At 43.2% G+C, this 19663-nt stretch overlaps 1 protein-coding gene across 2 annotated transcripts in view; it reads right to left on the bottom strand.

Annotated features, from left to right (window-relative positions):
- Window positions 1-8676, bottom strand: part of RLIG1 (RNA 5'-phosphate and 3'-OH ligase 1) — a 44110-nt gene extending 35434 nt beyond the window's left edge. For both annotated transcript variants that reach the window (XM_075856805.1, XM_075856806.1), the window contains exon 1: window positions 8553-8676. In XM_075856805.1, coding sequence (XP_075712920.1) covers window positions 8553-8642 — 90 coding nt within the window. In that variant the 5' untranslated portion in view covers window positions 8643-8676. The remainder of the gene's footprint in view (window positions 1-8552) is intronic.
- Window positions 8677-19663: the final 10987 nt, after the last annotated feature.

Here is a 19663-nt window from a genome sequence, read left to right as displayed (position 1 = left end):
GCCTTTTGAAATTTTCTTGAAAATGTGAGAAATTGCTGCTAAAGTTCTAAGCCTTGTAACATCATAGAAAAATAAAAGGATGTTCAAAAAACGATACCAATCTAAAGTAGACATATGGGGGATGTTATTTTTGCAATTTTTCGCTAAATTTTGGTGTTTTTCACAATTAAATACTGAACATATGGAGCAAATGTTGCCAGTAACTTAAAGCCCAATGTGTCACGAGAAAACAATCTCAGACTCGCTTGGATAGGTGAAAGCATTCCGGAGTTACCACAAAGTGACACGTCAGATTTGAAAAATGAGGCTCGGTCAGGAAGGTCAAAAGTGGCTAAAGAGGGAGAGGGTTAAAGAGGCTCTGTCACCAGATTATAGGTGCCCTATCTCCTGCATAATCTAATAGCAGTGGTTTTTATTTTGAAAAACAATCATTTTTGAGCAAGTTATGAGCCAGTTTAGATTTATGCTAATGAGTTTCTCAATAGACAACTGGGTGTGTTTTTACTTTTTACCAACTGGGTGTTGTACAGAGGAGTGTATGAGGCTGACCAATCAGTGACCAATCGGCGTCATACACTTCTTATTGTTCCAGCCCAGCTACTTTCACTGCACAATCACACTGGGCTGTGGATCATGCTGGGCTGGAACAATGAGAAGTGTATGATGCTGATTGGTCACTGATTGGTCAGCCTAATACACTCCTCTGTACAACACCCAGTTGGTAAAAAGTAAAAACACACCCAGTTGTCTATTGAGAAACTCATTAGCATAAATCTAAAATTGCTCATAACTTGCTAAAAAATGATCGTTTTTCAAAATAAAAACCACTGCTGTTATCTACATTACAGCGCCAATCACATTATGCCTCTTTAAGGTGTACCTCAAACTGACTAATCCAAATTTTAAAGGGTCCTTGCCACATAGTTGGCTGCTATATTAGGTTTAAGGCTAGTTGAAACCGATACCCAGTTTTTTTTTTAGAAGGTATAAATTTAAGGTATAAGAAGTGCCTGGATGAAAGATTATGTTGTAAATTCTTAATGGAGCTCTTAACCTCAGATTTTATAATCTGCCTAAAGTGTTTGATTAAAGAGGATTACACGTCTGCCAGTACTCTGCCAAGGCAAGTCTGGTAAAGTGGCTTCTGGTAAAAAGACTATGGGCTTTTTAAAGATCCTGCACTCTCTGTGCTTGGTTTTGGCCTTATTCTTAGAACCCCTTATGGCTTGTAATATAAAAGGAAAAATGGAACCCAGAGCAACTTCAAGTTAAGAAAAATACAGCTCACCCATTAAGCAAAAATGCCATCTCACCACAGGACTGTCCTGGACTGGAGCCTTTAGTGGGTTTAGATGGGTCAGCGCTTATAGATTTCTGTTTCAGACATCCTGCAGGTCGCCAGGAGAGTTACAGTTCTCCAGAACGGAGGTCTGTCTGAATCTTCCCTTACGGCTGCTTTATAACATCTAGCCCCTCCTGGGTGCCAAGCACTATTTAAAAACATATGAGAACCCTTTCCCGATCCAGGCTACTGGTCGGGCCAGACGTGATGTCAGGCGCCTTGCTCTGAAGCACATGTCAACCTGATGCCAATCTCCAAGACCGCCCATCGAGCTCAGCAATCCATAAGTCGCACAGATGGTATATGGAGAAAAGGACAGAGGCTGCCTGACGTGACCGTAGCATCCACCACAGCAAGCTGCGGGGACGGCAACAGGAGCGTAGGGAGGAGAGCCAAACTTCGAAAATGTGGCGTAACAGAGGCTTATGCATTAAAGGACAGGACCTTACAGATAAGCAGCCCCAGTCCTTTTGTCAGCCCCACGGTATGCAAAGGAAAAAAAAAACAAAAAAAACTGAAAGGGAGCAAGAGCTCCTACAGGCCTCTGATAGAGGGCAGTAAGCCTAGACTGAGGTGTGGGGTTTTATCGCCTCAGATAGGAGGACATCCTTGCATGGGTACGGTCATGGGCGTTGAGAAATATTAATATCGCCCAGGTTGCCAACGCTCTGTCCGGTGACTACAGTAGTGCAAATCTTCCAATGACATCAGGGGATTCTCTAGGGCTGGAGTCCCGGGGCAGAGAACTAGAATATGACCTATATTAGCTTTATGCTAATGACTTTCTTAATGGACAACGGGCGTGTTTTACTTTTTGATCAAGTGGGCGTTGGAGAGAAGTGTATGACGCTGACCAATCAGTACTGTGGCGGTAGGGGGTGAGTGTTTTCTAATTCATTTATCATGGGCTGGACAACCGCTTTAACACAGGACTGAAAGAAAGTAGTTAGTAACCTTGCTTTTTAACAGAATTTATTTTATTTTAGTTTGCCATTAAAAAGGTATCATAACTGCAGTACTATTATATCCCTTAATGAGTGCAATAAAACGTTTTGGTTTTTTTTCAAATGTACTTTACACACATTATGCATCTGGTCTGTATGCAGATAGGAAGAGATCTGTCAATCACAGGAAGCAAGACAGAAGATGAGGAGGGGGACATCGCCCCAAGACTGGTGTTTTACATCAGACGCATGCCAGGTTTGGAGTTATGTGAAATCATGTAATGCTTTATTAAAATACTTTTCTGTACAACCCCCAGCAATCAGCTGTATCTGTGTAATTTGTCACGATACCAATTCAATACAATCTCGCAACATCCAGTTAAATAAAATAAAAAATGTATGGGAAACGTACGTTTGTTTTTTTTTTAAACATGGGAGTCTATGGAGACAGATGGTTTACTTTGGAGGTATACTTTTTTTTACATGTTTGTTTAACATCTCGCGACATGCATTTCGAGATACAACGGGTTTAGAAATAAGTTAAGGGAGGACACATTGGTATTCGGGGGTACTGTAATGTAGATAACGTAACTCTGGGGATCTTACCAGATACACAACTGAGCAACCTACACAGAACGTCGTCATAAATGACCCCAATCCTCTGTATTAAACACACACTATACTAGGGATTACAAGATTAACAGATTGAGTATTACTATATGCAGGGACCAGATGACCCTCCGATAACCGCATTGCATTTCCTGAGGTACAATTCTGGCAGACTGGGAGATTGACCTCAATTTGGGGAAGACCAGAACAGTTAGGGTATGTTCACACACACTATTTACGGACGTAATTCGGGCGTTTTTCCCCCAAATTACGTCCGAAATAGCGGCTCCAAAGCGTCGGCAAACGTCTGCCCATTCATTAGAATGGGTCTTACCATGTTCTGTGCAGACAGGCTTTTTTTTTTACGCCCCGCTGTCAAAAGGCGGGGCGTAAAAAAGGCGCCCGCATCAAAGAAGTGCCTGTCACTTCTACAGACGTAAATGGAGCCGTTTTCCATGGACTCCATGGAAAAACAGCTCCATTTATCGTCCGTAATGGACGCAGCAAAAAGCGCCTCAACATGCCATTACGGCTGAAATTACGGTGCTGTTCTCTCCTGAAAACAGCACCGTAATTTCAGCCGTTACGGACGCTGCCTTGTGAACATACCCTTATAGTTATATCCATTGTAATTAAACTGAACCCCTTAGGCTGGGTTCACACACCCTATTTACGGACGTAATTCGGGCGTTTTAGCCTCGAATTACGTCCGAAAATACGGCTCCAAAGCGTCGGCAAACATCTGCCCATTCATTTGAATGGGTTTTACGATGTTCTGTGCCGACGGTCAGTTTTTTTTTTACGTGCCGCTGTCAAAGAAGAAAAAAGACGCCCACGTCAAAGAAGTGCATGTCACTTCTTGAGACGTAATTGGAGCAGTTTTCCAATGACTCCATGGAAAAACAGCTCCAATTACGTCCGTAATGGACGCTGTGAAAAACGCCTGCACACGCCATTACGTCTGAAATTCCGGAGCTGTTTTCTCCTGAAAACAGATACGTCATTTCAGCCGTATCGGACGCTGCCGTGTGAACATACCCTTAGAGCGGATTTCAGGTGATCCATGTGCATAGGAGATGTATTTATTTACTACGTGCTCACCCACGCAGCTTCTCTACAACACACATTGCTTTATATGCACAAATCTCCCCATAGAGAATCTAGCATGACGAGTGTGCAGGGAATACAAAAATCTACATACGCTTATCCAGTGCGCAATTTTTTTTTTTATGTAGTTGGACAATAGGTACTTCTAAGGGTGGATTCACACACCACAGATTTTGTTGCAGAAATTTCTGTGACTGAAAATCTCATCTATATGTGGTGGTTTCTGCAGCAGGTGTATGGATTTCTGTAAATTCCATTCAGATGAATTCAACTGATTTTAAGTCACAGACTGCACCCTAAGGCCTGGTTCACATCTGCGTTCAGGGCCGACAGGCGGGATGGTGGCTCAGAGGTTAGAACTCGTTTTGCAGCACCGGAGTCCAGGGTACACGGGCAACAACTGCATGGAGTTTGTAAGTTCTCCCCATGTCAGCGTGCATCTCCTCCTGGTACTCTGGTTTCCTTCCACACTATAAAACCTCCTAACAGGTTAATTGACTTCCTATGAAAATGTCCCTAGGGTGTCTTCTAGGGAAATTTAGATTGTGAGCCTCATTGGGGACAGGAACCGATGTCAATAGTGATTGTCTCTGTACAGCGCTGCAGAATATGTTGGCGCTATGTAAGCAACAGAAATAAAATTAATTACGTCAGAATTGACAGGAGGAACAGCGTTGCTTGTCACCACAACAAAATCCATTATGCAATGCATTCCGAAAGTCTACAGACCCTTTCAATTTCACATAAAGTTTTTCCCCATCATTCTGCACTCAATACCCCATAATGACAAAGGGAAACAGAATGTTACTAATCTTTTCTATTTTATTGAAAAGGAAATACTAAAATATTCGGTTGACATAAATATTCAGACCCTTTACTCAGTACGTAGTTGAAGCACCTTTGGCAGTGATAACCGCCTCCAGTGTTCTTGGGTAGGATGCCACAAGGTTTGCACACCTGGATTTGGGAATTTTCTGCCATTCTTCTCTGCAGATTCTCTCAAGCTCTGACAGGTTGGATGGGGACCGTCGGTGGACAGACATTTTCAGGTCTCTCCAGAGATGTTTGATTGGGACCAAGTCAGGGCTCTGGCCGGGCCACTCAAGGACATTCACAGAGTTGTCCCTAAGCCACTCCTGTGTTGTCTTGGCTGTGTGCTTAGGGTCATTGGAAAGTGAACCTTCGGCCTTGTCCAAGGTCCAGAGCACCCTAGATCAGGTTTTATTGAGAATATCTCTGTACTTTATCTTTCCTTCAACCCTGATCAGTCTCCCTGTCTCAGCCGCTGAAATACACCCTCACAGCATGATGCTGCCACCACCATGCTTCACTGTAGGGATGGTATTGAGCAGGTGATGGGCAGTGACTGGTTTCCACCAGATAAAACGCTTAGAATTGAAGCCAAAAAGTTCAACCTTGGTTTTATCAGACCACAGAAACTTGTTTGGCCCCATGCACACGAACGTGCTTTTGCGGCCGCAATTCCCCCGAAAATCCACTGGAGAATTGCAGCCTCATTCATTCCTATGGGGCCATGTACACGACCGTGGTTTCCACAGTTCGTTCATGGCCCCAGAGCCCGGCCGACAGAAAGAACGGACAAGCTCATTGAAAATAATGGCCGCGGCCATGTGCACAGCCCGCGATTTGCGGGCGGCTCGTGGCTGACACTCCGTGGCCGGCCAACCCGAAAATAACAACCGTGCACATGGCTACGGTCGTGTGCATGAGGCCTCTCTCACAGTCGAGAGTCCTTTTAGAGAGGCTTCTTTCTGGCCACTCTGCCATAAAGCCCAGATTGGTGGAGTGCTGCAGTGATGGTTGACCTTCTGGAAGTTTCTCCCATCTGCACACAGGATCTTTGGAGCTCAACCAAAGTGACCATTGGGTTCTTGGTCACCTCTCTTACCGAGTCCCTCGGTTGGTGGTTTGGTGGAGCGGCCAGCTCTAGGAAGACTCCTGGTTGTTTCAAACTTCTTACATTTAAGGGTATGTTCACACGTAGTCAACCAAAACGTCTGAAAATCCAGAGCCGTTTTCAAGGGAAAACAGACCCTGCTTTTCAGACGTTTTTTTACCAACTCGCATTTTTCGCGGCGTTTTTCGCGCCGTTTTCGCGGCGTTTTTTACGTCCGTTTTTGGAGCTGTTTTCATTGGAATCTATGAGAAAACAGCTCCAAAAACGTCCAAAGAAGTGTCCTGCACTTCTTTTGACGAGGCTGTATTTTTACGAGTCGTCGTTTGACAGCTGTCAAACGACGATGCGTAAATAACAGGTCGTCTGCACAGTACGTCGGCAAACCCATTCAAATGAATGGGCAGATGTTTGCCGACGTATTGGAGCCGTATTTTCAGACGTAAAACGAGGCATAATACGCCTCGTATACGTCTGAAATTTGGCCTTGTGAACATACCCTAAGAATCAAGGAGGCCACTGTGCTCTTGGGAACTTTTAATGCAGCATAAATCTTTTTGTACCCTTCTGCAGATCTGTGCCTCTACACAATCTTGTCTCTCAGCGCTACAATCAGCTCTTTCCTTTGCATGGCTTGGTTTTAGCTCTGATATGCATTGTCAGCTGTGAGACCTTATATAGACAGGGGTGTGTCTTTCCTAATCATGTCCAATCAAATGAATTTACCACAGGTGGACTCCAATCAAGGTGTAGAATTTCAAAGATTTTCTAGAGAAATGGGAGGCCCCCAGAGCTAAATTTCCAGTTCCATAGTTAAGGGTCTGAATACTTATGTCTGTGCAAAATGTTAGTTTTTCACTTTAAAAAAAAAAAAATTTGCAAAAGTATCTAAAATTCTGTTTTCACTTTGTCATTATGGGGTATTGAGTGCAGAATAACAGGGGAAAACTAGATTTATTATTTTTTTTTCTTCGTACAAGGCTAAACATAAAACGTGAAAAAAGTGAAAGGGTCTGAAGACTTTCTGAATGCACCGTAAGGCCTCATGCACATGACCGTAAAAACACCCGTTATTGCGGGTTGTAATTACGACCCGCAATAACGGGCTCATAGACTTCTGTTAGCCACGGGTACCTTCCCGTTTTCTCACGGGAAGGTGCCCGTGCCGTTAAAAAAAAATAGAACATGTTCTATTTTTCGGGCCGTCGGAAAAGCGGCCGGCTGCCCGTGGCCGGCCGTGCTCGTAATTACGAGCACGGTCGTGTGCATGAGGCCTAAGACGGTAGGATTGTAGGTTGGACACGTCTTTATTCAACTATGTAAACAGTAACCACGAGGCAGATGTGAACAGAGCCTAACATACATATAGGGTTGTCCCACTAGGGCAAAAACTTTCCATATGCCCTATTTGTGTATACGATTATATCAGACAGTGTCCCACTGTTCGGACCCCCTCTCTAGCTGTCAGGGCAACCATCTCGTACAGGGCCGCCCATACATTTGAATGTGGGCCATATAACACCACATTTCTCCTGCAGGGTTTTAGCTGATGGACCCACGTGATCCCCAGTGGGTCCTTATTTAGAGGAAAAAGGTAAAAATCAATAGGACGAGAATAAAACCGCTCACCTTGGAGAGTTTTACAACACTGGTGCAGACAAGTAATAGCAAAAGGCTGGTTGCAGCGACCGCTAAAACCGGCGGAAATCAGGCACCTCCGCAAACGAATGCAGGTAAAATGTAGAAAAACTGGGAAATAAAAGAGCACTGCCAACATCTAGGGGAATCATGCAGTGTTGGAGTAAAAGCATTTAATCACATTAAAAAAAATGGCTACGCGTTTAATCACCAGACCAGCATCTTCATCAGGCCGTGAACGCCGGTCCAGCGTTGCAACGATTATTAAACTCTTTTAGGCCATGTTCACACCTAGTTTTTTGCAGGCGGAATTTCTGCCTCAAAATTCAGTTTGGAAGTTTGAAGCAGATTTTTCTCTCCCTGCACGCCAATTTTCGCTGCGTTTTTCGCTTGCGGCCATTGAGCACCACGGGCATGGGAGGTCAGAGGCATAAACGCCCGAAGATAGGGCATGTCCCTTCTTTCTCCCACGAGACGGTTTTACCGCTCACGGGAAAAAAGACGCCTCCGCCTCCCATTGAAATCAACGGGAGGCATTTTCAGGCCGTTTTTGACAAGTTGTGCAGCGCGGTTTCCGCATCAAAAAACTCTGTGTGAACATAGCCTTACTCCAACACGGAGTCTTCTGGATGTGGGCAGCGCAGTTTTATGTCCCAGTTTTACTACATTTTACCACATTTTACCTTATTTAGAGGAGGGCTTGTCTAGATGGCACAGCTGCTCGGGAACTTTTCACCAGCCATCTAAACATGGCGTTCATACCATGCGATGTCTGCTGTAAAGTTCCTCCAGTCATCCGCATGATATCCACACGGACGCATTTTACATGTGGATTTCCCCATTGCGTATCTTCATAGTATGTAAATCCGACCTCACTGAGCACAGAGCTCATTACATGGACATAGAGCGGAATATTCTGCGTCTCACACCACTATCCAGGCAGGAATCTATCACATAAATGAAAGGGGTAGAGATAGTGGCCGCCGGGTGTCATCACCTGGTGCTCCCGCTTGGTGGAAGGCTCATCTTTCACCTGAGTGATGAACACACATGAGATCTTCTGCTGCACTGACCCCCGCTGCATCATGCTCTGCCGCTCATTCACTGCGCTACGTACACAGCACTTCCGCCCTCTTCACGGCCAGCCAATCAGCGCCAGGCTTTATCGTCACGCTGGCGCTAGACAGTGAAGTGGCTAACGGGAAATGTAGTTTCACGTGCAGGAGTCGGCGATAGATTCTGGCTGGTATTTCAGTTCTGACGCCTGCGAAGTAATTTTTAGTGATCACGTTAGTAAATTAAGTTTGTTCTATTTATTTATGTTTTATACTGTATTTAAAATTGTTTTAGTTGCCGTTAACATTATTACTTGAGGCTACAAGTTGAAATATTGGAGAAGATCCTGTGCTATATACCATACCCTTCAACAGATCAAAAATAAATACATAGCCCTTCACCCATCCCTGGCCTGGTGGTGGTATATACTTTAGTACACAGACCAAGCACATCCCCCTTTACTCAGTGCGCCGATGACAGCGGCAGACACGGTACCCAGGTAGAAGTGCCACATTGCCCCCACAAGTGTGAAGAGTACCCAGATAGAAGTGCCACATTGCCCCTATAAGTGTGGAACGTACCCAGATAGAAGTGCCACATTGCCCACACAAGTGTGGAACATACCAGGATAGAAATGCCACATTGCCCCCACAAGTGTGAAGAGTACCCAGATAGAAGTGTCACATTGTCCCAAGTGTAAAGCTAACCAGATAGAAGTGCCACATTGCCCCTACAAGTGTGAAGCACACTCAGAAAGAAGTGCCAAATTCCCCCCAGAAGTGTGCTTTGTTCTCTAGGGACATTAGTCGCCTTTCAGATCTGTTGAGCAACAGCTTGTCTGGCCCTCCCTGGGGCAATAAACATGTATGCTTGGCCGATCCCAGCGGTCATGTTTATGGGCAAATCGGCGAGATAACTTGTTTGGCAGATGACGGTTTGTGGCCAGCTTTAGCCACATTGCCAGCACGAGTGCCAGCCAGTTACCTTACCATCTTATGCTCGTGCTAATTGGCTGGATGAGCACCCAAAGTTCCTTGAGCTTCAGTCGCTCTTATGTATTGACATCTGAATAAGGGCTCAAGCTCATAGTCGTATTATGTCTCCATACTACCTTTGAGTTGTACAGAGCCGTAGTACATTGGCCAGACAAGTGTATGCTTCCGATTTCATACGCAGTCCTAAGTCACATCTGAGCACATTCGGCTTAAAGGGGTTGTCCAGTCCCTGAAAATTGATGGCCTATCCTAAGGATAGGCTATCAATGTTTGATCGGTCGGGGTATGACTGCGGGACCGCTGCCGATCAGCTGTTTTGAAGGGGCTGCAGCGCTCGTACGGGCCCCTTCATTTCCCTTACTGCTCACACTGAATCGCTGACACAGCAGTAGCGGCAGTTCACAGTATTACAGCCTTCTCCCATTCACTTCAATGGGAGAAGGTCGTAATACTGTTAACCGCCGCTACTGCTGTGTCAGCGATTCACAAAGTGAGCTGTGACCGGAATGAAGGGGAAGCAGCGCTCGTACGAGGACTGCAACCCCTTCAAAACAGCTGATCGGCAGGGGTCCCGGCAGTCGGACCCCAACCTATCAGATATTGATAGCCTATTCTGAAGATAGGCCATGAGTTCTTAGGGACTGGACAACCCCTTTAAAGAGGCTCTGTCACCAGATTTTGCAACCCCTATCTACTATTGCAGCAGATCGGCGCTGCAATGTAGATAAGAGTAATGTTTTTTGTTTTTTTTAAAAACGAGCATTTTTGGCCAAGTTATGACCATTTTTATATTTATGCAAATGAGGCTTTCTAAAGTACAACTGGGCGTGTTTAACGTTAAAGTACAACTGGGTGTGTATTATGTGCGTACATCTGGGCGTTTTTACTTGTTTTACTAGCTGGGCGTTGTGAATAGAAGTGAATGATGCTGACGAATCAGCATCATCCACTTCTCTTCGTTACCACCTAGCTTCTGGCAGTGCACAGACACACAGCGTGTTCTCGAGAGATCACGCTGTGACGTCACTTCCTGCCCCAGGTCCTGCATCGTGTCGGACGAGCGAGGACACATCGGCACCAGAGGCTACATTTGATTCTGCAGCAGCATCAGCGTTTGCAGGTAAGTCGATGTAGCTACTTACCTGCAAACGCTGATGCTGCTGCAGAATCAAATGTAGCCTCTGGTGCCGATGTGTCCTCGCTCGTCCGACACGATGCAGGACCTGGGGCAGGAAGTGACGTCACAGCGTGATCTCTCGAGATCACGCTGTGTGTCTGTGCACTGCCAGAAGCTGGGCGTTGTGAAGAGAAGTGGATGATGCTGATTCGTCAGCATCATACACTTCCATTCACAACGCCCAGCTAGTAAAAAAAGTAAACACGCCCAGATGTACGCACATAATAAACGCCCAGTTGTACTTTAACGTTAAACACGTCCAGTTGTACTTTAGAAAGCCTCATTTGCATAAATATAAAAATGGTCATAACTTGGCCAAAAATGCTCGTTTTAAAAACAAAAACGTTACTCTTATCTACATTATAGCGCCGATCTGCTGCAATAGCAGATAGGGGTTGCAAAATCTGGTGACAGCCTCTTTAAGCTGACTATGCATATTAGATTAGTAGTCGGAACTCTTTAATTTTAGCGGGATTGGCCAACGATCCAATATATATGGAGCCTCCTGACAGCAGACATCTGTAAAACAGATTGGGCATGTCCCTCAATGGGAGAATATTTGGGAAGTAACCTCCTTGACAGGGAAACTTATTGGATCTTTCTTTAGGCAACAACCTAATTGCTGTTCAGAGCGGTAGGAGATTTCCTTTTACTATGCCCTCCACTACGTTCTGCGGTTTTTATACAAGGATGTACGTACGTCCTGTTACCCTGCCTTCCAATATATTTTGCTCCCGGAGGTAAAGTGTGTACTAGTAATATTCATATGTATATGCAAGAAAAGCCTACACTATGATTTATATTATACAGCAATGCCCTGAGTGCAATCCGGATGCCAGGACCATGATGCATGGACGCACATGGTCCGGGATTGGCATGCGTTTTTATCATGCACATGGGCACTTGCATTGAATAAAACATAGTTATGTATTGGTCATATGGGTAACAAAGACTTTACATCTTTATATATTACATTGAACAATTGAGTCAGTACTAGAAGCAGGGTCATCCACTGTATTTAAGAAACTGAAAACATGACCCAGGTGGAGGCAGAAATGCAGCCACTTTGGTGGCATGCATGTTTAATGGCAACATAGTACTAAGAATGTCAGGGCCCCCCATAGTAATCGCTTGGGGGACACATGGTATCACAGCCCCACATAATTTTTATGATTCAAAAGGTTTGTGGTTTCTGGTTTGGTTTCTTCCTCCCCACCCCTCTTTTATTATCACAGTTGGTACTTACCTGCATGGGTCAGGTTGAGGTCAGCTGTACAGGAATGTACGAGCAGGTTCTGGAATTTTCCACCTTGCGCTCGTGAAGCCCGCGCTTTTTACTGATTGGATAATGAGCAGCAACGGCGGGAAGATTTCCTGTTTAAATTCTGGTGTTCGGCAGTGTTCCGGGCCGTTTGAAGAAGATTCAAGACAAGCCATGGAGGACCTTATGCAACAGCTACTACAGAGAGCGGAGTCAGCGGGCGGTGAGGAATGGCTAAGAAGATGCCTTAATGTAGCAGAGCTGCCGCCGGAACAAGGAGGAAGACTACAACAGGATGTGACGGAGCGGAGTGAGGCGGTTACAGAGGAGGAGCCGGGCCTTACAGAGACTGACAGGAGGCCGACCAAAAGGACAAGGAGGAGCCGGGTAATTTACTCACCGCCTCCTCATGGCAGCAGAAGCAGTGGTCGTTCAGTCGGCCACAGGGCAGAGTTTTGCCTGTCAGCGGAGGGGAGACAGCGTCAGCAGTCGGTGTCGTCAGAACGGCGTGGGACAGTGACGAGGCAGAGTTTCCAGGGACCTGAGGAGTCAGAAGGGCGGGAAAGCGCCTCACAGCAGCAGCGCAGTACAGCTTCCTCAGGACGAGCTGCACAGCCTAGAGAGGGATTTCATCAGGACCAGCAGGGCTTAGCTCCGCCTGCCGGTTCAAGGTCGGGAGAGAATCAGCCTGCAACGGACCCAGCGAGTGGTGAGATGAATGCTAACCAAAATGTCTATCTTTTTAATTTTATGAAGGTTTTATCCGATTTTATTACTAAAGCTGCAGCTCCCAGTACAGCAGCTGGAGTATGGAGTGAACAGAACAGCTCAAATGATAAAGTGACAGAGAGTAATGGTAATACTTCTGTCATTTTGCCACAGGTTGCGGAGTCTGTTAGTGTTGTTCCTTTATTAGACAGAGGTGCAGGAGTTGTAGAGACTTGTGTTAAGGAGGCAATTTCGTGTGAAGTGTCACCTTTAGGTTTTCATTATTGAATAATATTAAGGAGCACATTTGGCGTAATGAATTTATTGAAGTCTTAACACTATTGCCCTCAGCTAAGGAACATATTGTTCGTAGTGATAAGAAAGATGAAAAGTACGAGGATGATAGGAAGCGTAGTATGCCAAGATCTTTTAACAATTGGTTGCAGGCGTTTTGTATATATTCTGCAGTTTTAGGTGAGAAATATCCGGATAAGTGTTGTGGTTTATTTCAACATATTGACATTATTCTTGAGGCTTATCGCAATTTTGGCGGTATGGCATGGTATAACTATGATGAAATGTTTAGACAGAAGTTGGCAGTTTACCCGTCCATTAATTGGGGGGGTTAAAGATGTGGGTCTTTGGCTCAATCTAATGTTACCAAAAAGAGCTGCGCCGGTTAAACAGCAAAATGCTGCTCAAGGTAACCTTAGGAAAGGTGTATGTTTTGCTTTTAATGAAACAACTTGCAAATGGTTTAGTAATTGTAGGTATAAACACGAGTGTTCCTTTTGTGGGGGCGCTCACCCCATGTGTAGATGTTTCAAGAAAGCGAGTCAGTCAGCGCAGCAACAGCCAAGTACCAAGGAGTTGTTATCAAAAAGCATGGACGCCAGTGATGCTAATAAGAATGCGCCCATGGCTCGAGCGTTACCCAGACAGGGAGAAAGCGGAGCTCATTTTTAAGGGTTTCAATGAAGGTTTTGAAATTCCAATGTTTATTGGTCATGGCTGCTGCTGGGTTGAGAATTTGAAATCAGTAGATATGCATAAAGCTATTGTTAGGGAAAAGTTGTGTAAAGAATTAGAGTCAGGCAGGATCGCTGGCCCATTTAGTACTCCTCCATTTAGTAATTTCAGGTTATCACCTTTAGGTATAGTTCCTAAAAAGGAGGCTGGGTCTTTTAGACTAATTCATCACCTTTCTTACCCGGAGAAGACGTCTTTAAATGACGAGATAGATAAAGGAAGAGCGTCAGTTACATATGCTTCATTTGATCAGGCAGTGGCTTTATTAAGACAGTTTGGCCACAAAGCTCTATTAGCCAAGGCTGACATAAAATCAGCTTTTAGATTACTACCAGTTAAGTCTAGTGGCTTTAACTCTTTAGGTTTTCAGTTTGATGATGCATTTTATTTTGACAAATGCCTCCCGATGGGATTCTCAGTATCCTGTCATTATTTTTTTTTTTTTATAATTGTATGTTTTTTATTTTCATTTATCATAACATAAATATACAAAACCGTAGTAAATTCAGACAAGTAGATACATCTTATTCGGATAAAGGCGACAACATTTTGCATAGTATATCCTGTCATTATTTTGAAGCTTTTTCTACTTTTTTGCATTGGGTAGTTCAGGAACAGATGCCTAATGGAGGTATATTACATTATTTGGATGATTTCTTGTTTGTTGGTTACGCTGATTCGTTTTCATGTTTAGAGTTATTAGATAAATTTATTGAAGTTGCTAGTTATTTTGGAGTTCCACTTGCTAAAGAAAAAACGGTTTTGCCCTGTTATTGTTTAGAGTTTTTTAGGTATTGTTATAGACTCGGTTAATATGGAATTTAGATTACCAGTGGATAAGTTGTTAAAAATCTGAGTTTTGTTGGTTGAGCTGTTAGCAAAAAAGAAAACTACGCTACAGGAACTACAATCTTTACTTGGTTTATTAAATTTTGCTACCAGAGTTATTCCAATGGGACGCGTTTTTTCTAAGAGACTTTATTTTGCTACGCGGGGTTTGAAGTCGCCTAGGGCTCATATCAGATTATCGAGATACTTGAAAGACGATCTGGGAATTTGGCTTGAATTTTTGAGCAAATTCAATGGTCACAGATGCTGGCAGCAAGATTTTGAAGTTTCAGATTCGCTTTGTTTATTCACGGATGCAGCAGGTAGTAGTGGCTATGGAGCATACTGGTGTGGTAGATGGTCCGCAGAGACTTGGCCGGATTCTTGGATATTGAATAAAGTTAACAAGAATATAGTGTTACTCGAACTTTTTCCTGTGCTAGTTGCTATTGTAATTTGGGGTTTTGAATTTAGAAATAGAAGAATTTGTTTGTTTACAGACAACAAAGGAGTTGTATTTGATCTTACCACTAAGCTTTTGTTAAGGCATTTGGTACTGTGTTGTTTATCTTTTAATATATGGTTGAAAGCGAGTTATATTGAAGGAAGAAATAATAATTTAGCAGATGCTCTGTCTCGTTGTCAGTGGCAGAAGTTTCGAGAGCTGGCTCCGGAGGCAGAGGAAGAAGGGATCCCATGCCCAATTCATTTTTGGGACTTGATATGGGATTGATTTCTTCTAATATTAGAAATTCATTAGCACCAAGAACATGGGCTGAATATTCAGCTGCATGGAATGATTGGCTTTCCTTTTGTGCAAATTTAGAGGTCGATTATTTACATGATGATGTTAGTTTATTTTTATTATTTATCTGTGATTTAATTCAGAATGAATTTTCTGCGTCTTACATTTCAAAAATCCTGGCAGGAATCTCATTTTTTAGGAAATTATTGGGTTTACAACCAATCAATTGTTTTCCAGTCAAGCAATTACTGAAGGGTTATCGGAGGAATTTTTCTTGCTCAGATGGTAGGAGACCTATTTCTGTTGATCTTTTGAGTTGTGGTCTGCTTTGGAGCAGATTTGTTTTGATAGTTTTGAAGTTTGTTTGTTTATTTCGCAGAGCGTTTGTAGTCGCCTTCTTTGCAGCATTAAGAATAGGTGAATTAGTATCAATTAATAAAAAAGTTAGTTCTGGTTTAGATTGTAAAGACGTTCAGTAAGGCCTCATGCACACGACCGTAAAAACTCCCGTTATTACGGGTCGTAATTACGACCCGTAATAACGGGCTCATAGACTTCTATTGGCGACGGGTGCCTTCCCGTTTTCTCACGGGAAGGTGCCCGTGCCGTTGAAAAAGATAGAACATGTCCTATTTCAGGCCGTAATAACGGCACGGACAGTCCATAGAAGTCTATGGAGCTCTCGTAATGACGGGTGGCTACATGTGTGCACCCGTCATTACGGCAGCGTTGCTAAGCGACGTCAGTAAATAGTCACTGTCCAGGGAGCTGAAAGAGTTAACTGATCGGCAGTAACTCTTTCAGCACCCTGGACAGTGACTACCGATCAGTATAAACCTGTAAAAAATAAAAATAAAAGACTTTCATACTTACCGACAACTTCCTGCTTCCTCCAGTCCGGTCTCCCGCCCGTTACCTTGGTGACGCGTCCCTCTCGACATCCGGCCCGACGTCCTGGATGACGTTTCAGGCCATGTGACCGCTGCAGCCAATCACAGGTCAATCACAGGCTGCAGCGGTCACATGGACTGCCGCGTCATCCAGGGATGTCGGGCTGGATGTGAAGAGAGGGACGCGTCACCAAGACAACGGCCGGGTAAGTATGAATTTCTTTAACTTTTATTACAGAAAAGGCTGTCCCTTCTCTCTATCCTGCACTGATAGAGAGAAGGGGCTGCCGATTAGTGCAGTGCTATTTTGCCACCAAAAACGTGCCCGTAAATACGGGTGGAATACGGGTGACACCGGACCCATATTTACGGGCACGGGTTCGTAAATACTGGTGCAAAACGGGTGGAATACGTGTGACACCGGACCCGTATTTACGCCAGTATTTACGGGTGGGAAAAAATACGGTCGTGTGCATGAGGCCTTAAGAAGTTTGTTTGTATCTATTTTCTTGAGAAAATCAAAAACGGATCAGTCTGGTCGTGGTTTCTGGATTCGTCTACATAAGTTCGAAGGCTGTGAAATTTGTCCGGTACTAAATATTCAGGAATGGTTTAAAATTAGACCTGCAGTTACAGGCCCCTTTTTGTTACACCAGGATATGTCTCCATTAACTAGGTTCCAATTTACTTCAATTTTTAAGAAATGTTTAGTTTTGTTAGACTTGGGTGATTTTACATTTTCATCCCATTCTTTTAGAATTGGGGCTGCTACGGAAGCAGCCAGATTAGGTTTGGATGAATCAATAATTAAGCGTATAGGTAGATGGGAATCAAACAGATTTAGACTATATATTAGACCTGACTTGTTGATTATGAATTAATTATTATTTCCTTTAGGTAAAAAATTAGTGGTCTGGATAGTTGGCCACTCTTTTATCTTTTGGGCTCAGAAGAGAGCAAGCAAGCGGAGTTATTCAGAGAATTTATCTTTTGATCCGAATGTTTTTAATATTTTTTGGTGGGTTATAAGAGGATTACAGTGGAAGAGAGTTATGGCTGAATTGAAGAAACTGAATTCGTCTTGGCCATGTCCGGACGTTTTAATAACTCATATCGGTGGTAATGACATTGGAAAAGTTAGGACATTAGAGCTAATTTGGGAAATGAGAAGGGATTTAGCTGTAATACAATGCATGTTTCCCAGTTCTGTTTTAATTTTTTGGGAAATTGTTCCTCGATTATTATGGACAGGTAAGGTATGTTCATATTTAGAGAAAATAAGAAAGAGAGTCAATCGAGAAATGGAAAAGTATTTACCCTCTTTAGGGGTTTTTTCATACAGACATATTGATCTGGAGGGTTTTACATCAGGCCTTTATAGGTCAGATGGTATTCATCTTTCTGAAGTGGGGATTGATATTTTTAATTTAGGGCTGCAAAATGTTATTGAAAAATGGCTACGATGTTTGGGGGGGGGGGGGTCATGTATCGATGATTCATGGCTTGTGGGGTTTAGTCTCCCAGCTAATGCTGGGGGGACTTGGTTCAATAATTTGATGATTATTGATTAATGAATTTTCAATAATTTTATGGTTATGTTGTATTGAATTATTTATTCTTGGGTAACCCTTAATAAACATTGCGGCCTATATTTCCAATTATAAATTTGTGGATGTCATTTATTTGTATGTTTATATGTTGGAGTTTGTGTTACCATGTCAGGGCCCCCCATAGCAATCGCTTGGGGGACACATGGTATCACAGCCCCACATAATTTTTATGATTCAAAAGGTTTGTGGTTTCTGGTTTGGTTTCTTCCTCCCCACCCCTCTTTTATTATCACAGTTGGTACTTACCTGCATGGGTCAGGTTGAGGTCAGCTGTACTGGAATGTACGAGCAGGTTCTGGAATATTCCACCTTGCGCTCGTGAAGCCCGCGCTTTTTACTGATTGGATAATGAGCAGCAACGGCGGGAAGATTTCCTGTTTAAATTCTGGTGTTCGGCAGTGTTCCGGGCCGTTTGAAGAAGATTCAAGACAAGCCCCGCCCAGCCCTCCCCTTTTTTAAAAGGGTTTCCCTGTCGCAATGTTTACTAGTGGAGTTTAGTCTCCCAGCTAATGCTGGGGGGACTTGGTTCAATAATTTGATGATGATTAATTAATGAATTTTCAATACTTTTATGGTTATGTTGTATTGAATTATTTATTCTTGGGTAACCCTTAATAAACATCGCGGCCTATATTTCCAATTATAAAGTTGTGGTTGTCATTTATTTGTATGTTTATATGTTGGGGTTTGTGTTACCATGTGTCACTCGTAAACGGATATGCAATGGGCAACAAACTGTGGTAGACTGGCCCATATTATTATTAATATACGTATGATCCACCGTTGTAATTATCTGTTTACATGTGTACATATTTTTTGAATGGATTGTAGCTGTACATTGGCTTCATACAGTTCTTATGTAACAATCTAGTTTATATTGGATGAACTGCGGCGGAGTACGTGAGAATTTAGGCATCGTGATCTTTGGTGTCTGAGACAAAAAGTGAATGGGGCTGCATGCACATGTAGTGTTATTTTTATGACAATAAGACAGTATAGTTAACATGAACATATTATACCCCGGATGCTGCAATATGACTTATTCTAGCAAGTCCCCCTGAGGAAGCTGGAATAGCGAAACGCGCGTTGGGGTGTTACTTCATTGTGTTGGCCACTGACTCACTCTCATCTCCATGGGTAAGACTTGTTATACTGGCCCCCCCTGGTGATTCCAGGTTGGCATTATGTTACACCACAGGTCGTTTTCAGGATATTTTCCCCTGTATAATGTGCGGTACTGTGGGCAGAGTGCCCTCTTAAAGTGTTATTTGATACTCGTCTTATATCTTTAACCAATGTACTGTGACATTGTATAGTTATAGACAGCAGACCCTCTTGATATATAGTGTTTTATAAACCAATTTACTTAGTGGTTTGTGGTTTTTGTCTACTATATACACGTCCTCTTGTCATGGTGTAGCATTGATATCATACCTTTGGTTGTACGAATTTTTGGAGTGATCCACACACAAATTCCTTTTTAGAACCTCGCTCTGTTTTTAGTATTTTGTGTGTTTATATTATTGTATGTAATAAAATGTATACCTTTTATATGATATGTAGCACTGTGACTCTTAGTTCTCATTTTTCTTGCTATGATACATTGGAGTCCGCTACTCTGAGTTGATATTTTGGAGGTGCCTTAAACAATTTGTGGGTCGCACCTAACTGGTTACTCTACCTGTGACACATCTATGGATAATATGACTTATTCTAATGTAAGCACATGTCTCATAAAATGGGGAAAAAACATAACATATTTATAGGTCGGTATATTAATAGATATTAGAACTATGTGAGGAGATTCGG

This window comes from Rhinoderma darwinii, chromosome 3 (genome assembly GCF_050947455.1).
Source record: "Rhinoderma darwinii isolate aRhiDar2 chromosome 3, aRhiDar2.hap1, whole genome shotgun sequence".
Lineage (NCBI taxonomy): Eukaryota > Metazoa > Chordata > Amphibia > Anura > Rhinodermatidae > Rhinoderma > Rhinoderma darwinii.
Note: the sequence above shows the minus strand (reverse complement) of the source record. Positions and strands in the feature narration are given on the sequence as shown.